This window comes from Semicossyphus pulcher, unplaced genomic scaffold (assembly GCF_022749685.1).
Source record: "Semicossyphus pulcher isolate SPU_LCO1_2020_fin unplaced genomic scaffold, fSemPul1.0.p SCAF_8, whole genome shotgun sequence".
Lineage (NCBI taxonomy): Eukaryota > Metazoa > Chordata > Actinopteri > Labriformes > Labridae > Semicossyphus > Semicossyphus pulcher.
Window position 1 is genome coordinate 853,237 of NW_027211759.1, and position 19,264 is coordinate 872,500.

The following is a 19,264-nucleotide window of genomic DNA, read 5'->3' on the forward strand; positions in this document are numbered from 1 at the left end:
GAGCTCAGGAGGGTAAAACTTAAACAAATGTAAAGCTGCAGCTATCAGGAGTGTGGAATAAGCCTTCTGTGTGTGCCAACATGCAAACACAGAGTTCATGAAGAAGAACAGACCAGTGGATGAGGTGGAGGTGGGGCGTCTGCTGGCTGAGCTGTTCCTGAAGCTCCCTGATGATCGGACCCCTCAGGACCTCCTCGGTGGGAAACCCCAGGACGTGTCTGCCAGGAGGAGACAAACTTCACTACGTCATCGCAGTCACACACGGTCACATTCACACCACCACCTGTGACAGGTCATACCTCAGCACGTCCACAGGTTTCTTCTGGCTCTGCTCGTCCTCACACAGAGACAGGATGAATCCTCTGAACAGAGGAGCGATGGCGCTTGACTTCTCCTGTCCAACAACAAAAAAATCAAGATCGTTTAGTCTCACAGCGGCCGAAGATCCTGAGAGCACTCTGAATGTTTTGTACATGCAAACACTGTCTGTGCTGTTGACACTTGACGTCTATAACTGGAACTAAATCGTGTGATCCAGGATTCATTTGTGGATTTCCCACCTGGTTTTGCCTTGAATATTAAAATCCCTGTTTTTATGAATGGAGTCTGGTGTGTGTGCAGAGAGTGATGTAACGTCTGTGTGTGGTTAAAACAATCATCTTCCTCTGTAACTAAAAGGTCTATCTCTGCAGGGATCCTTTCTGTCATGTTGTCACACACTTAGAATAACAATCTGAGCCTGTCAGTGGAAACAACAAGAACCTTTAGTGGATGACCTTTGACCCATCAAGGATAATGTTGCAGCCATTACAGCCTGTTTCACTGCCTCCTATGCTTAAATAGGTCCAGGTTTAGAAATTACTTCCTTTTCAAACAGGATGTTACTGAACACCTAAACTCACCTGGGCCATGAGGAACCTGCAGCAGTGGTAGAAGACCTCGGCATTGTTGGGACACTCGGCCAGAGCGTGAAGCCACATGCTGACAGCCTGATCTGCGTCTCCTCTCCTGATGTGGATGTCGGCCAGAGCGTCTCTCAGAGCGCAGGAGTCAGGACGGGACCGCAGCAGAGACTCACAGAGAGAGACGCCTTCATCAAACCTGCAGAGACCACAACAACATGTCATCAAACCAGCAGAGACGACAACAACATGTCATCAAACCTGCAGAGACGACAACATGTCATCAAACCTGCAGAGACGACAACAACATGTCATCAAACCTGCAGAGACGACAACATGTCATCAAACCTCCAGAGAGACGACAACAACATGTCATCAAACCAGCAGAGAGACGACAACATGTCATCAAACCTGCAGAGACGACAACAACATGTCATCAAACCAGCAGAGAGACGACAACAACATGTCATCAAACCAGCGGAGAGACGATAACAACATGTCATCAAACCAGCAGAGACGACAACATGTCATCAAACCAGCAGAGACGACAACATGTCATCAAACCTGCAGAGAGACGACAACAACATGTCATCAAACCAGCAGAGAGACGACAACATGTCATCAAACCTGCAGAGAGACGACAACATGTCATCAAACCAGCAGAGAGACGACAACATGTCATCAAACCAGCAGAGAGACGACAACATGTCATCAAACCAGCAGAGACGACAACATGTCATCAAACCAGCAGAGACGACAACATGTCATCAAACCAGCAGAGACGACAACATGTCATCAAACCTGCAGAGACGACAACAACATGTCATCAAACCTGCAGAGACGACAACAACATGTCATCAAACCAGCAGAGAGACGACAACATGTCATCAAACCAGCAGAGACGACAACATGTCATCAAACCTGCAGAGAGACGACAACAACATGTCATCAAACCAGCAGAGAGACGACAACATGTCATCAAACCTGCAGAGAGACGACAACATGTCATCAAACCAGCGGAGAGACGACAACAACATGTCATCAAACCAGCAGAGAGACGACAACATGTCATCAAACCAGCAGAGAGACGACAACATGTCATCAAACCTGCAGAGAGACGACAACATGTCATCAAACCAGCGGAGAGACGACAACAACATGTCATCAAACCAGCAGAGAGACGACAACAACATGTCATCAAACCTGCAGAGAGACGACAACATGTCATCAAACCAGCGGAGAGACGACAACAACATGTCATCAAACCAGCAGAGAGACGACAACATGTCATCAAACCTGCAGAGACGACAACAACATGTCATCAAACCAGCAGAGAGACGACAACAACATGTCATCAAACCAGCGGAGAGACGATAACAACATGTCATCAAACTTGCAGAGACGACAACAACATGTCATCAAACCAGCAGAGACGACAACATGTCATCAAACCAGCAGAGACGACAACATGTCATCAAACCTGCAGAGAGACGACAACAACATGTCATCAAACCAGCAGAGAGACGACAACATGTCATCAAACCTGCAGAGAGACGACAACATGTCATCAAACCTGCAGAGAGACGACAACATGTCATCAAACCTGCAGAGACGACAACATGTCATCAAACCTGCAGAGAGACGACAACATGTCATCAAACCAGCAGAGAGACGACAACAACATGTCATCAAACCAGCAGAGAGACGACAACAACATGTCATCAAACCAGCAGAGAGACGACAACATGTCATCAAACCTGCAGAGAGACGACAACATGTCATCAAACCTGCAGAGACGACAACATGTCATCAAACCTGCAGAGACGACAACAACATGTCATCAAACCAGCAGAGAGACGACAACAACATGTCATCAAACCTGCAGAGACGACAACAACATGTCATCAAACCTGCAGAGACGACAACATGTCATCAAACCTGCAGAGAGACGACAACAACATGTCATCAAACCAGCAGAGAGACGACAACATGTCATCAAACCTGCAGAGACGACAACATGTCATCAAACCTGCAGAGACGACAACAACATGTCATCAAACCTGCAGAGACGACAACATGTCATCAAACCTGCAGAGAGACGACAACAACATGTCATCAAACCAGCAGAGAGACGACAACATGTCATCAAACCTGCAGAGAGACGACAACAACATGTCATCAAACCAGCAGAGAGACGACAACAACATGTCATCAAACCAGCAGAGAGACGACAACAACATGTCATCAAACCAGCAGAGAGACGACAACATGTCATCAAACCAGCAGAGAGACGACAACATGTCATCAAACCAGCAGAGAGACGACAACAACATGTCATCAAACCAGCAGAGAGACGACAACAACATGTCATCAAACCAGCAGAGAGACGACAACATGTCATCAAACCTGCAGAGAGACGACAACATGTCATCAAACCTGCAGAGAGACGACAACATGTCATCAAACCAGCAGAGAGACGACAACAACATGTCATCAAACCTGCAGAGACGACAACATGTCATCAAACCTGCAGAGACGACAACAACATGTCATCAAACCAGCAGAGAGACGACAACATGTCATCAAACCAGCAGAGACGACAACATGTCATCAAACCAGCAGAGAGACGACAACAACATGTCATCAAACCAGCAGAGAGACGACAACATGTCATCAAACCTGCAGAGACGACAACATGTCATCAAACCAGCAGAGAGACGACAACAACATGTCATCAAACCTGCAGAGACGACAACATGTCATCAAACCAGCAGAGAGACGACAACAACATGTCATCAAACCAGCAGAGAGACGACAACAACATGTCATCAAACCAGCAGAGAGACGACAACAACATGTCATCAAACCAGCAGAGAGACGACAACAACATGTCATCAAACCAGCAGAGAGACGACAACAACATGTCATCAAACCTGCAGAGAGACGACAACAACATGTCATCAAACCTGCAGAGACGACAACAACATGTCATCAAACCAGCAGAGACGACAACAACATGTCATCAAACCAGCAGAGACGACAACAACATGTCATCAAACCAGCAGAGAGACGACAACAACATGTCATCAAACCTGCAGAGACGACAACAACATGTCATCAAACCAGCAGAGAGACGACAACAACATGACACTCAAAATTTCAGTTTCCACTGATCGTCCTTGAGATGTGTCTACAACTTGATTGGAGTCCATCTGCGGCATCACCTGTCTATATAAGGTCCCACAGCTGACAGTACATGTCAGAGCAGAAACCACGCCATGAAGTCAAAGGGATTGTCCCTAGATCTCCGAGACAGGATTGTGTTGAGGCACAAAGGGTACCAACAAATTCCTGTAGCATTACTGAAGGTCCCGAATAGCACAGTGGTCTCCATCATTCGTAAATGAAATTGCCCGGCCAAACTGAGCAATCAGGGGACACAGCCTGAGCAATCAGGGGACAAGGGCCTTGGTCAGGGAGGTGACCAAGAACCTGATGGTCACTCTGACAAGGCTCCAGGATTCCTCTCTGAAGATGGGAGAACCTTTTAGAAGGCCAACCCACCTCCAGGCACTGCTCATCACCTGGCCAATACCATCCCTACATTGAAGCAGCATCATGCTGTGGGGATGTTTTTCAGTGGCAGGAACTGGGCGACTACTGGACCTCAGACTGGGACAAAGGTTCACCTTCTAACAGGACACCGACCCTAAGCACAGAGCCAAGATAACAAAGGAGTGGCTTTGGGACAAGTCGATGAATATTTTTGAGTGGTCCAGCCAGAGCCTGGGCTTGAACCCGATCGAGCATCTCTGGAGTAGGGATGCAGCGATTAACCGCTTTCACTATAAACTGCACTTAAAAATGTCACGCTTATTTAATCCCGAAGGCTCCACTACACCGGTTACTTCTGGTCTCACTCTCAAAAGACATGCTTGTAAATTGTTTTGGGCGCAGCCTTCACGGAACGAAAACAAAGTGAGACCTGTGGTGCACCAGCCTAATGTGAGGTGCTTATGAAGAGCCTGGAGGCTACGCTACATTAGCTTTACTATGGCAGAGGGACTCGAGCAGCGAAGCTTTGTATCTACTGAGGTAACGGGTGAAGTCGGCTGTGTGGGGGCATTTTGGGTACAACATGAGTGACCAAGGACTTACTCAAGACGATAGATCCCCATCTGCAAAAAAGTTGCGGCTTAAGTGTCAAACACATTAAACTTGATGCAGTATCTGCAAGATCACCGCCCAGCAGTACACACCCGACATATTGACTGATATTACGTTACGCGTTAGGATGAAACATTGAGTTGGTGTCACTTACAATCAGTGATGAAGCGTAAACAAACAGCAGTAAAGCAGCATGTAGTCTATGGAAGACAAACAGTCCTCTCAAGGGCTTCAGTCAGTGACCTCTTAACACTGCTTCCTACTGTCTGAGTGGAGTAAACACTAGACTGGTAGATTAATATACCAGGTGTAAAACACCAACATGACATCAGGAGATGGTAGACTTCCAGCACTATACCATGGGATTTAATCCGTTGCAGTTAATTGATTATATAATAAGATAAAACGATGGAAAGAAAAAGTGCTCTGATGCAGTGTTATTAACTGAAACTTCAAACAGTTTGAGTCAGGATGTTCACAGGTGAGATTCATTGCGTAACATAGATTATTAACAGATAGGCACGGATGACAGTTGATGACAATAACACTTCAGTTAAAGTATTATTTATAATACATTTATAACAGTTTGAGTCTAAAAGGTTTCCCGCTCAAAGGGAAAGATGTAGTGTAAGATGACTGTATTATTTGATTACTGTTATTTGTTTCAAAAGGCAGCAATAAATCACATGAACATTTCTAAAGAATGTTCATGTGATTTTATACATTAGTGATGTTGTGAATGAAACCGTGATAATTCCTCTGACTATCATCGTACCATCAAAATCTCTCGTGGCACTCCTCCTCTGCAGAGACCTGACGGAGTTCAAATCAATCAATCAATCAAACATCGACAGGATCTGCAGAGAAAAACTGACCGAAAACAGGCCAAGCTCGTAGCACCGTACGCAAGACGGCTCGAGGCTGTGATGGCTGCCACCGGTGCTTCAACACAGTGACGGCTGTGAATATTTCAGGACGTTTTATATTTTGAAAACATGTTTTCACTTTGTCATTATGGGCTACTAATGTCTGCAACGCAACAACATGTGGACAAAGTGAAGGGATGCACTGTGTGTGTGTGTGTGTGTGTGTGTGTGATGAACATCCTCTCAATGATGAGACACTTCCTCCCCTCAGGTAATGACTCATTATAAACTAGAGGTCGACCGATAGTGGATTTTTAAAGGCCGATATAATAACGATAGTTTGTTCGAGGAAAAAGCCGATAGCCGATTAATCGGCCGATATCTCCCTACCCCACGAAAAAAAAAAAAACTAATTTAAATGAACAATCTTTATTACATATTATTACACATCCTTACACATCACTGTTGAACTGAAAGAATGTGTCAAATGAATAACAAAATAAAAACATAAATCTTCAATAGAACATGAATCTCAGAGTAATGAATATCTAAATAAATAAAATAAGTAGTAAAGAAAATATAATCTGCAAATGAACATCTAACTCTGTTGTTGTGCCCACATTGTGCCTTTGCTCAGCAGATAGTCCCACAGAGGGACTGTGTTTCCTCCAGCTGCCGTCTGATGTAAGAAACAAACATGTAAATCAATTCAATACAGCCATTAACTAAATAGGCTATCAAATAGATAATCTATAAATATATATATATATAACTTTATTATTTACTTTTATATATTTAATATTTATTTCAATCTACATGAATGATTTAAGTTGCACTTTATTAATCATTTTTAGATTGAAATGATGCTGCAGTTGTTTTCTTAAAGTTGCTGGTTTAATAAAACCTTTCTGATAAAGTAAAGTTTTACTAAAGTTACAAATGAATGGTTTTTATCATCACAGAAGCTTTCTGGCATATATTTGTCGCCCCTGCGTCAGCCTCTCGCTTCTTTCCTTTAACTTTACCTACACATTGTTATTCACAGTTTGTGTTGACGTCGTGACGTGCTTTACTCCTACAGCAGCCTTATGCAAACCCCGGTTTTTAATAACCCCATTTTTTTGCCACTTCGACTTTGATAATAAGTACGGAGAGTTTCCTGAAGCGTGATCTGCTGGATTACAACGAAATATGTTGGATTTGTTTACATGTCGATGCTCTCTTCCGTGGTGTATATCAGGCCAGATGCTGCGCGTCCCGTTACATTTTTAAATACCACTCTTACAAACTATTAGTGTTTGTGCACATTACCGGAGTGAGGAGGATCATAAAGAGTGTGATTTCATGTCATGAATGGACAGTTGACGTTACGTGGTTGGATTATTTAGAAGAGAGAACGCCACATTGGTAAGTAATCTAAGTAACAGTTAAATGATTTATTTTCCTCCCTGCCTGCCTGTCTTGTATCGTGGAGAGCTGATATTGTTACGTTATATTCCAGAGATAACTTCTGAGGGGAGAAATAAACTGAAACGAGTCAGATATAATATGAATCAGCTGATCCCCGGTACAGCAAAGGTTTAGCCCCCACCCACCCCTCTCACGGTCTCCACGCACGAGTGGCATTTCATGGTTTCTAACAGTTGTTAAGTATCCTCGGGAGTTGCACACGCAAACTTATATTTTCAGCAAAAGTGCCCCTCAAATGATCAGACATGATCCCATTAGTTGTGCTAGGCTTGCACTCACTGCTAGCCAAATTGTAGCGAGCTTGCTCGCTAAACAGAGACAGCAGCATGAGCTCGGCAGAACAGCAGTGAAAGTTAACGATAGTCTAATTCATTAATGATGCAACACTATAAACAACAACCTTATCATGATCATACTTTGTGAATAAAGCTGTTATAAAGTTAACTTTCATTAATTATCCCAGGTACCTGCATTACCTGTATGTCACGTATGGAGACTCCATTAAAAAGGCGACTGCACGCGATGTACGTCCCCGCCTGAGGCTGCACAGCCATCGGCCACTATCGGAGCCCAGATCCGCCGATGATTATAGTTTTTAATAAGTCCTATCGGGGCCGATCAATCGGTCGACCTCTATTATAAACACCTGTGAGCCTATTATGTGTGGAAAATGTGGATTCTTTTTAGACCAACCAGCAGCTTGACAGCTTGAGCACTGACTTCCTGTTTTTTTCCTGCACACCAGCTGAAAGAACACACAGCTCACCTGCTCCGACACCTGAATCACAGGTGAAGTTCGTCAGAAGCAGAAATCATTTGTCACTAATGAGATTTGTTCTTTTGTCTCATTCAGACAGTCGAGGACAGGAAACACTTCAGTAACTTACAGGTAAGAAGGAAAACCTCTTGCTCTTGATTTACTGTTGTAGATATTGACTGGTAGCATTAGCATTAGCTCACCTCTCAAGCAGCTTGTTGAGGAAGATGAGGTTTGTGTGAAGAGGCAGACAGGCCAGCGTCCTGTCACTCTGAGACACAGACTCATCGCTGCACTGAAGGATGGCGTCTGAGAGCAAACAAACAACAGGAAGAGGAAACAGTCTGATTAACACCAACACAGGAAACATTCAAAATAAAAGCCCATGATCAGCTGTTCGCTCTCTGTACCCTGGAACAGAGCGACGAGGATGTCGGGCGGCGTGCTGACGTCCTGCAGCGTCCTCCACGGCAGCAGGAAGGACTCTCTGCTGACAAGCCTGGACGGACCCGACTCTGCCGGGTCGTACAGACTCGACGGCAGCCTGTCGAACTCCGTCAGGTGGATGTAGGAGAGCCAGAGCAGAGCTCGGTCTGCTGCCGTCAGGTGATCCGCTATACTCCTGTCCCGGGCTGACTTCAGGGCGTTCTGCACTCAGAGAACACAGGGAGAGTTTAGTGAGCGACCACAGCGGGGAGAGGAAGTGATGAACATCAGCCTGCTGTCAGTCACTGTGTCTCTGATAAACAGGACAGTGTAATAATGATGGTTAACAGGTCATTGGTCTGTTCATTGACAGGTGATTACAGGTGTGTGCGTCTGTTTCGGACTGACTGGGAGCTGAAATGAGATTTAACACAGCGTCAGTGTTTTCATCACGTGACAGTAAGTACAGCAGCACCTGGAGAATAGCCAGAGCGCTCTCCATGCGTCCGGTGAACAGGTTGAGCTGCACTCTGTAGAGCAGCGCCTCCATCAGCTGGAAGGAGAGTCTATCTGAGAGCGACGCTGAGGACAGCAGGAACTGCAGCAGACGCTCACACACGTAGTCCTTCCCCTCAAACGAGCTCTCCAGAGTCAGATACTGAAGAGAAACACACATCAGGACTCACACACACAGGCTGTGTGTATTCAGCAGGACGGTCTGTGTTTCAGCTGACCTCCATCACTGACTTTAAACAGACAGATGTACTGACTTAATGTGGTTATAAATTAAATTACTCACGTGCCACCACACTTGGTAGTCGGGCGCATGCTCCACAGCCATCTCACACATCTCCTGCACCTCCTCCCTGCTGCCCCTCCTGGAGAACAGGGACAGGTAGTGACTCCACACCTCGGGGTTATCACAGTTACTCTCCAGAGCGCGTGACAGCGTGTTCAGGGCCGCTTCCAGACACTCTGCTGCAGACCTGCACAGGAAACACAGCGTTAAGCAGCCGTCCTTTAAGGAGGACACAGACTGAATACAAGCAGCCGGCCGTGTGCTGACTCACGTCTCGTTCTGATTGAGGTATTTGAAGGCCAGTTTGATCCAGAGCTGAGTGTCTGTTGGTTTCTCCAGTACGCTCGTCTCCAGGTTTGATATGTCGTCCGTCTCACTGATAAAATAACGTTTGTCCTCTGATGTGACGCACACATCCAGAGCGGACAGGCTGGTCCTGCTGCACTCCTCTGCACAGACACAGTAGAGAGCAGGGTTCACAGTGTTATGATATGTGTTATCGTATCACACTAACAGCCAGGAGGTCTCTGTCCTCACCGTGTCTCCCGGCCGCCGGGTCTCCTCCTGTAGACTCGTCCTCGCTGTCGTCCTCGCCGTTAAAGCTGCTCTGTGCTGACGGCTTCGGCCTCCACCTCCTCATGTCCTTACAGGTGGTGAACGGAGGGACTGCAGAGGCACAAACACATCATGAGTCTGAAAGCATCCTCTGAGGGCGATGAAGAGGAGAGTTCACTCACCATGACGTTTGCTCTCGTTCACTTTGCTGACGAGGAGGACGGCCTTCTGATCCACGCCCATCCTGTCTTTGTTTGAGCCAAACAGCTTCTTCATGTACTTCTCTGTGAAACACACAGTTTAAATACAGGATCATGACAAACAACATCAGTGTGTGTTTGAAGAAAATAAGTACCTGTGGCAGCACTGACGTCCTGGTCCGAGCTGCTCCCGGAGCAGCCGATCAGCGGCAGGTTGTAGGACAGGATGTCCTGAAACAGCTGGTTTCCTGTCAGGGTGCAGTTCCTCATGTGCTGCCTGCAGAGCACAGAGACACACATACATGATGAAGGCATGATGAAGACAGCAGGCTGAGCAGAGTAAGTAATGTGCTCTGACCATCTGCAGTCGTCGTCGTTGCAGCTTCCTGTGAGGTCGAAGCGACAGAAGCACTTGGATGGTTCGATGGTGTTGCTGTGTGTCACCGAGCTCAGAGGTAACTTCTCCTTCGTCCTGTAATACGGACTGAACCTGAGATCAGAAATCAGTCCTTTTAAACACTCTCATTTCAATCATCCACCTCAGGGGTGCTCAAACCTTTTGGGGCCAGGGACCCCTCACAGGGAAGAACATTTACCATGGATCCCCTCATAATCGTAACACCGAGTAAGCATACGCTAACGACTACTTGCGCTCTTACTTGCCATTGGAACTATGTGTCGTGCATAACAGATCAACCTCAACACTTCAGACCCGTTTCATAGTGATAAACAAAAACATTTAGTTTGCCTCATGTTGACACCTCTTAGACACAGAGGCTCGTGTTCTTCACTCGACTCGACAGCTTTTATACTTTCAACAGTAAGACAGCTGCAGGACCGGTTCATGACAGACTGATGTGATGCGTCACAATCACATCAGTTTCTATTGGTCCAAAGCTCATGTGGGCGGAGTAATTGACACTACATGTGTGTTTCATTAGAGCAAATGGTCCTCATCTGTAGACATGCAGTTTTAATGATTCACCATCATTTTATGACTTATTATAAATGTATTAATTATTTTGCAGACCCCCAGGCTATGGTTTGTGGACCCCCAGGGGTCCCAGGTCTCCACTTTGAGAACCTCTGCTCTACTTTATGTTGCCTTTGATCTGTTCTTGGTGTATTTCTCTCCTACGGAGGCCCTGAAGGGTCACAGTGTTCTCAGGACTGCCCTGCGATCACACAGAGCCCTGCTTGTTGTGATCGCAGCCTGAGCGGGTCAACCCGAAGTAATGAAAAAATACTGTGAGTAATGAAGGGTAGCCTCCCAGTGTGAGCCCTCAGGGCCTCCGTAGTCTCAGTTTTACATGGTGTCTGTTTTATTAGTGGGTCCTCTGTCAATCACTGAACCAACCTGATACAATAAGCTTGTTGGTGGTGTTTCTACCTGTAAGACCTGAAGACCAGCAGCGGGCTGTGATACGGTCCAAAGGGAACTGGCTTCAGCTCGCTGCTCCCCGATTGGCTGGTGGCTGCTTCAATCTCCACTGGACCCACCTGAAGAGAGACAGACACATTACACACACTGGTTATAGAGGGAAGGAGGAGGAACAACCAAATCATCACCCTGCAGACTCCCCACTGAAGCAAGCACAGGAGCTAAAGTCAGAGCTGTGATGTTTGAGGTGCTGCAGCAGGACCGACCGGGCCACAGCAGCACTCATTTACCACTGTGAAATATTTTGGGACATTTGTCTTTTATTTTGAAATCCCAGCATGATCCAGTGAAGAGGTTTTCTTCTGATGGGGTCAAAGAGTCAAGAGTACAAACACTAAAATATGATGTGACAGTCATCTGAAACCTTCTACACCAAACCACATTCAAGAGAGAGTTCCTGCAGCAGGTCACATGTCAGACCTTTTTACCTGCAGGTAAACAAAATGCGTTTCAAACTTCAAAAGCAACATGTCAAAGAGGGTCACCTGTCCAGCTGGGGGGTCATCCACACCTCCCTCCACATTGTGCAGCTCTCTGAGCAGCAGATCTCCGAGGCGGGCCTGCTGCTGGTACCTGAGCCTCAGAGCCTCCACGTCCAGACCTGCAAACACCTCCGCAGGGGGGGCGGAGCTGCTGGAAGTCTTGGCCGGTTTGGAGGTGCTGCTGTCTTTAGTGGGGGTGGAGCTGAGCTGCTCCAGGTTGGGTTTGGTGAAAGAGCAGCTGGACTCACGGAGGGAGCGTCGGCGGGGGGGTTTAGCAGCAGCAGCAGGTGTAGCTGCAGGTGCAGGAGCAGGCTCAGACTCCTGCTCCTCGCCCTCGGGGGCGTCCTCACTGTCCAGGGTGAGTTTGTCCTGGGTGAGGTCGTGTAGGGAGGGTTGGGGCAGAGGGAAGGGGGTGGAGGGAGGCTGAGGCTGGGGATCAGGGGGGGTGGAGGCCTGTAGGGGGGGCTCTGTGAGGAGGTCAGGTGCGGCGACTCCTCTGTGGTGCAGGGCCTGAGCCTCCTTCAGCTTCTGGATCTTCAGGGCGTACTCTGACTCCAGCTGCTGCAGCCGCTGCTTCTGAGCGATCAGCTCCGCAAAGTGTCGCTCCGACCCACGGGGGGCGCCGTCCACACGCTGCAGCTTACCAGGCTGAAAGGGGGGAGAGAGTAAGGGTCAGTCAGTGCTGCTCACGTCCATCTCCGAGTCAAATCAAAGCCTGATTTCTCTGTGAGCGGTGCTCTGGTATTCTGAGTGTCTGTCTGTTCATGTCTTTATGCACGTGTGTTTGTTTTATTATATTTACAGCAGGTTCTAGTAAATGTTCACAATGTGTTTTCATGTGTTCAATCTATAAATAATGTTAAGATATTTTTCTTACTGTAAAGTCAACATGAGCCTTCTCTATAAATGTCTTATTTACAGGTAATACTGCAGTCCTGTATACAGTTGTGCAGAGTGACACGGTGCTGTCATAACTGACGACCAGCTAACCTTAAAGGTTCATGTGGCCTCGATTGCTCGGTCATGTCGATTTACCCTGTACAACATCAGGAAGATCAGACCCTACCTGTCAGAGCATGCAACACACCTGCAGGCTCTCCTGATATCACGCATTGATTACTGCAACTCCCTCCTGGCAGGCCTTCCTGCACGCACATTCAAACCTCTGCAGATGATCCAGAACGCAGCCGCTCTCATCAAATTCAAACCCTGACGCTCGCTTACAAAACAGCAACAGAAACGTCTCCTGCCTACCTGAACGCCCTCATCCAGGTCTACACTCCGTCCCGCCCACTACGCTCTGCCAATGAAAGGCGCCTGGTGCTCCCATCACAGCAGGGCCCAAGTCTCTAACTCTGTCGCCCCCCGGTGGTGGAACGAGCTACCAAACTCCATTCGGTCCGCAGAGTCCCTTTGACCTTTAAGAAGAAGCTAAAGACCCAGCTCTTTATGACCTCTGACCTTAATGATGTTGATGCTATTGGTGATGATGACTTTGATGATTTTGTTGATGTTGATTAGGACATTCATCATGATGTTGATGATGACCATATTGACTTGATGTTGTTGTTGATGTTTAAAAAAAACCAAACACTTCCTGTCAGCACCAGTGTCCGGTCGCAACTGAAGCTGTGTGTTGGCTCTTACGGACATTGTTCCGTCCTGTCCTGATCGTTGCTTGTGTCGTATTAACTCTCAGATGTACATCGCTTTGGACAAAAGCGTCTGCTAAATCAAACTGTCATATTGTACCCTTAAACTTAAATGTTTGTTCATATGTAGGACTCTTTAAGTGGCTAACGTACGTGGTCCTCCTGCCCTGTCTGCAGCCGTGCTTTGCTTAGCTTCTGTGTAGGCCGGCTTCTCCTAACAGGGGCTGTGCTGACTGTTATCTACTGTACGTCGTACACTTACTGTTGATGAGGACCTCATACAACCCCACTTCAAAAAACCAAACTATCCCTTTAAAGACTAAATTTACAGGTCTGTAAAAGAGGGGACGTTCACCTTGTTAACGCTGTAATAATAGTAACAGTAATGTGCGAGAGGTATTTGTGGTCCAGGTGAGACTCACTGAATTAAAGTTCACCTGCAGCTTTAATCCACACCTTTAGTTGCTGAGTTTAAGAGGAACGTCTAAAGTGAAGCTGGTCTGTATCATTCATTTAATCAGGCTAACAAACAATGCTAACTGGCTAGTTAATGCTAGCTAACTACTCACATAAACCCATCTTCGTAAGTTAAAGATTCGTAGTTGATTTACCGAAACAGTCAACAGCACCACAGGTACACGGTTCTCACCTGTCTGATAACTTGTGTTAGCTAACTGCTCGATAGCATACAGCTAAGCAAATGTGTGCTAACCAAGCACCAACGGCGGTAAAAAATTAAAATTAAAAAAACTCTTATTTCTCGATAACCTTAAAATATGTTTACCTGTTCAATGTGCCGTCAGCTGCCGCGACGTTTAAGTGTCAGACTGATAAACAACACGGACGGAAACGGTAACGTTGGCCGTTACATTAGCCGTCGGCCGGCTTGTGTCACTGTTAGCCGAGCATGTGTTCAGTTTTTATTCGCATTAAAAGGGAAGTGCCACCGGTTAGCCCTCCAGAGGCCCTCTCATACGTTAAGGTTATGTTTCCGTGGACAACAACATTAGCAGATAAACTGCAGCCATTCATTAACCTACTTTGACTCATTATTAATGAACCGACTATAAACAATTATCATGTTATGCAACGCTAACAGGCGTGAACCTCGGTCAGGTGGAGAAACGTGATGGACGCAGTCAGGACACAGGTGTCCAGACGCACATATGAGTAAAGTGTGAGCTGTTTGAAGTCTTGATGAGTAAAAGAGTTGATCCTAAAGAAACGTTAACTCTGGACAGGGCAGCAGAAACCTGATCATTTAATCCGTCAAACAAATTACTACATATATACATATATATAATATTAAGCAACAGTTTTGATAGTTAATTACTTTCAGAGTCATTAATTTAAAGTTAATGTTCCCCTTTTTCTGTTTTATTTTCACAGTAAAAATTTTTTGAGTGTGTTGAGGAAACATGAATTTCTGATATAGACTGAACAATACAAACTGAAATAATCAGCAGAATAATTAATGACTGCAGTCCCACAATATAATTACAGACTAGAGAGGATTTCTGCATGCAGTCAATAATATAAATGTTTCTCACCAGGCTCTGGGTGGTGTCCGCTCTGCGTTTGGATCCTCGGCCCGCAGCCAGCTGAGCCTGAGCCAGCTCCTGCTCCAGCCTGACCGCCACGGCCTTCTTTACAGACACCCGGTGTTCAACACGATGCACCTGAGATATGTACAGGTAAACAGATCACACTGAGGGAAACATGCTGCACTGTGTTAACCTAACGGACCACCTGTAGTCTAACATGTTTATACGAGCTGAGTGTGTCTGTGAGTCCCGTTTGATTATATGTTCACGTTCCTCCTCCCTACAGGTGGTGTGCACCGGGTTCTTTTGGTCCAGGGAAAAACATTTAAGGGTTATTGTGGTGGACCTAAGAAGCATTTTCCCCAGAGGATTATGTAGCAGCCATTACAGCCTGTTTCCCTGCTGCAGGCTGAACACATCTACTGCAGACATTCAGCTGTACCTGTGAGTCATTTAGTGCCCAGACATTGTAAACATATGATTATTAAAGAATTATTAAAGATGGTTTACATTTTAAAACTGTACTAACACACATCTGCTGTCATTTAAAGCCCCTGGAAACTCAGCTTGAAATAGCAAAAATGCATCTATGATATCAGTTGTGAGTGTGTCATAAAGCATCCACAAAAATCTGAGTGAAAATAAACGTTCAGAACCACCAGAAAATCTTCTTGCCTGCACAGCCAAACAAGCTGGTTTTCAATTTCTCAGGACTGTGTAGGCGTGGCAGCTCCCGTGTTGATTGACACCTGCCGGGGTCCGCCTGTCCGAGTTCTCATGGCAACTGTCAACGCAACAATGGCGCATGTGAAAGCAGTGTTTCCTCTAGGACTTTTTTCAGCAGCAGGGTAGAGGGTGTTGTACCACCCAGGTACGTGCGCATGTGCACATCATATCAAAACTATTGCTGTCAGGTAAAAAAATGAATCTAATTAATTACAGGCTTTGTAATTAATTGATTTCAATTAATGTCATATATCAATGATTTCTGTGAGGAGCACGTCACATGTAGACTGACTCAGTCTTATTTCTTCCTTCCACACTTTAATTGTTCTCTCTTCTTCACCTCATTAAGTTTTAATTCACAAACTACTTTAACCTGATCACTTTGCTTCAGTCCCCCAGCACACCTGCACCTGTGCTCTCTGCACCGCTGCTGGCCCCGCCCCCTCTTTCTGTCTGTCTCTCTGTCTGCTGTGTGGACTGTCTTCATCAGCAGTCTGTTTCATTAAGTCACAAAAGTTACATATTTTCTCTCTCGCAATTCAGTTCTCACAGCACGTGAGTCGCGTGTGCACGAGGGACGTTATTAATGACGTAGCGATCTAAACGGTCGATCGTTACCAAATGACATCACCTTTTATAAGCTTTATAAAGCGCGACAATCAATGAGTTTACAGTTGGGACGTGCGGAGTTAGACAGACAATATCTCCTCATTTCAGTATGATATTGTGCAGCTCGCTGGAGGGAGATCACCAGGGAGCTGAACGTGTGATACTGAGCGCACAGCTGATATGGGCACGTGGATCGTTTACACTGCGTGTTAGAACTGCACATGTATGCCGATGTCAGCGATGCGGAGCGGACCCTCTTTTGCCGTTAGAAGTAAACTGGTCCCGCTGTTGTTTGTGTGGTTGCCAAGACTTCACGAGTTCACTGTTTCAGTGCTCTTCCTCGATGAGGAGAGGATGGACAATCGTTGATTTGAACCTGAAATCTCCAAAGAGTCGTTCAATTACAACTTCTGAAGCAGCGGCTGCAACAATTCATTAAATGTATGTGGCGGAAACACTGCTGCTTCTCCAAGTCCGCCGCAGTTAGAAAGTAAAAGAATGACACGTTGTCATCTCAGATGGTGGATGTGCACCTGGGGACAGCACACAGGCATGATGGGGAAAAAAGGCGAGCGTTAGGTAGGTAACTGCAACAGGTATGTGCAGAGATGTTTAAGGTGTGTGGACACGAGTTAGCGCAGACTCAGAGAGAGGGATTGATCGCGAGCCCAGAAGTGTTATTGCACCTGTGAGGGCGGGGCAACTGCTGTTGATTATTTCACGATTGGTTCGAGAAAATTTATGACGACATAAATATCTTCAATGACCACGCCCAATTTAACCCCAGCGTCAGGGAGGTTAACAAAGTAAGAATGGCAAAAACTCCAGTTTGGATTTAAAGTCATTTCTAAACCTTTTAACATGCTTACAAGTGTGTACATAAGACTTTAAACTGCATAGAGAAGGATTCTGTGGATTTGGGTTTCCAGGGGCTTTAAAGCATTGCTGATAGTTTGTGTTGCACCACAGCAGACCTACCTGTTAAGGTGATCTCTGTTCGGCTGTTCTGGCAGCACCAGAGTTTGATTGACAGCTTTTAAACTAGAAATGAACAGAACTAACCAATCAAACTTTCATGCTTCATGTTCCTCATCTCACCTGCTCCTGCAGCTTCTTGAGCAGCGTCCTGTTAGCGCTGACGATCTTCTCCGACGCCTGGAGCTGCTCTCTGAGTTTGACCACCTTCCCCTCTGCAGCTTTCAGAGACTCCTTCTTCTTCAGCTCCTGCTGCAGGAGGTGTCTGAGGACGGCCTCGTCCCTCTGCAGCAGCTCCCTGATAGAAACATACAGACACACCTCATCTCACTCTATTGATACACACTGGATTTCTTCTATCAGACCTGAGGCTCTGCAGTCTCCGTGGCATCTGGATTCACATCTATATCCTTCAACACGGTTACAGTCCCTCCTATTTTTTGTGTTGCTACTCCGGGGCTAATAGTGCTCGAAGTGTTGGAACCACAGTTCCCATGATGCTCGGGAGGGGTTGATGTTTGAAGTGGCTCCAGTTAAAGGTCTTCCCTGGACCCCTGAGGAGTGTCGATTTAAAGGTCTGACTGTGGGAGGGCTTTAAATTCAACGTGTACGAGGAGTGTGTAAAAGCTGCGTGTGCATCGGTGAGCAGAGTGGAGCGCTGAGTTTAAACACCTCTACGTCCAGCTTTGTCTCACGCTGAAGTGGGAACCCGGTACATGTAACGTGTTTCCAGGTGTACCAGAATTGTTTTTTAATATTTAACCCTTCACAATAAAAGCCTTCTAACCTCTGTTTGTTGAATCTCTGCTCTGCTTCAGTCAGTCTGAGCTCTGCAGACGACTTTAGAGATGAATCCAGCAGCGACTCGGACACGACAGGAGAGACACGAGGACTCGGACTGTGGTCCTTCAGCATCCTCTGCTTCTCCCTGCTGAGAGCACACACACACACACACACACACACACACACACAGGTTTAATGTCTCAGATCAACCTTCACAGCATGTCTCTGATCGCTAGGTAACACAGGGGTGTAACACAGGGGTGTTACCTGGCGATCTCCTCTTTTAGCAGCCGGTACTCTGCCTTCTTGTTTTCGGGCAGAGCTTCAGGAGTTCTGAGCGGATTGTTCTCCTTCTCTGACGCGGACGCTGCTTTTGGCTTCGCTGCCTGAAACAGAAAGAAAACACATCATGACTGCAAACAACAACAGACACCTGGAAGCAGAGGTTCACCTGTGTGTGTCGTTAGCATGGTACACAGGTGTGTGTTCACAGTGAGACTCACCTCCACTGTCCTGCGGGCCTCTTTGATCATGAACTCCAGACCTCCAAACGCAGCCTGAGAGGAGCTGCAGGCGTCCGGGTCCGAGTCACTGTCGTCCGAGTCGATCAGAGAAACAACCACAGACTTATGTCGAGGAAGCTGCAGGAAACAAAGAGACGACACACAGGTGAGCCCACACCTGCTGTTAGACACCATGGTTACTCTGCTGCACCTTCACAGCAGCATCATCATCATCATCATCATCAGAGGTTACTACCGTGCTTTGCCCAAAGTTAAAGGACATCATGAAATCCATTAAGGAACTGTGTGTGTGTGTGTGTGCGTGTGTGTGCGTGTGTGTGCGTGTGTGTGCGTGCGAGAGAGAGAGAGTCCTCCTCACCACCAGGGGCGCTCTGGAGCTGTGGTGT

At 46.5% G+C, this 19,264-nt stretch overlaps 1 protein-coding gene across 1 annotated transcript in view; it reads right to left on the reverse strand.

Annotated features, from left to right (window-relative positions):
• Window positions 1-19,264, reverse strand: part of LOC138612815 (zinc finger C3H1 domain-containing protein-like) — a 35,655-nt gene that overhangs the window by 8,552 nt on the left and 7,839 nt on the right. Inside the window, exons 9-28 of the mRNA XM_069686274.1 lie at window positions 19,237-19,264; window positions 18,858-18,995; window positions 18,622-18,740; window positions 18,359-18,502; window positions 17,695-17,869; window positions 15,268-15,396; window positions 12,069-12,713; window positions 11,533-11,642; window positions 10,501-10,632; window positions 10,298-10,419; window positions 10,125-10,226; window positions 9,925-10,053; window positions 9,659-9,836; window positions 9,388-9,574; window positions 9,064-9,246; window positions 8,573-8,810; window positions 8,366-8,471; window positions 903-1,101; window positions 300-394; window positions 114-218 (exon numbers count right to left, since the gene is read on the reverse strand). The exon at window positions 19,237-19,264 is cut by the window's right edge and continues 134 nt beyond it. Coding sequence (XP_069542375.1) covers window positions 114-218; window positions 300-394; window positions 903-1,101; window positions 8,366-8,471; window positions 8,573-8,810; window positions 9,064-9,246; window positions 9,388-9,574; window positions 9,659-9,836; window positions 9,925-10,053; window positions 10,125-10,226; window positions 10,298-10,419; window positions 10,501-10,632; window positions 11,533-11,642; window positions 12,069-12,713; window positions 15,268-15,396; window positions 17,695-17,869; window positions 18,359-18,502; window positions 18,622-18,740; window positions 18,858-18,995; window positions 19,237-19,264 — 3,264 coding nt within the window. The remainder of the gene's footprint in view (window positions 1-113; window positions 219-299; window positions 395-902; window positions 1,102-8,365; window positions 8,472-8,572; window positions 8,811-9,063; window positions 9,247-9,387; window positions 9,575-9,658; window positions 9,837-9,924; window positions 10,054-10,124; window positions 10,227-10,297; window positions 10,420-10,500; window positions 10,633-11,532; window positions 11,643-12,068; window positions 12,714-15,267; window positions 15,397-17,694; window positions 17,870-18,358; window positions 18,503-18,621; window positions 18,741-18,857; window positions 18,996-19,236) is intronic.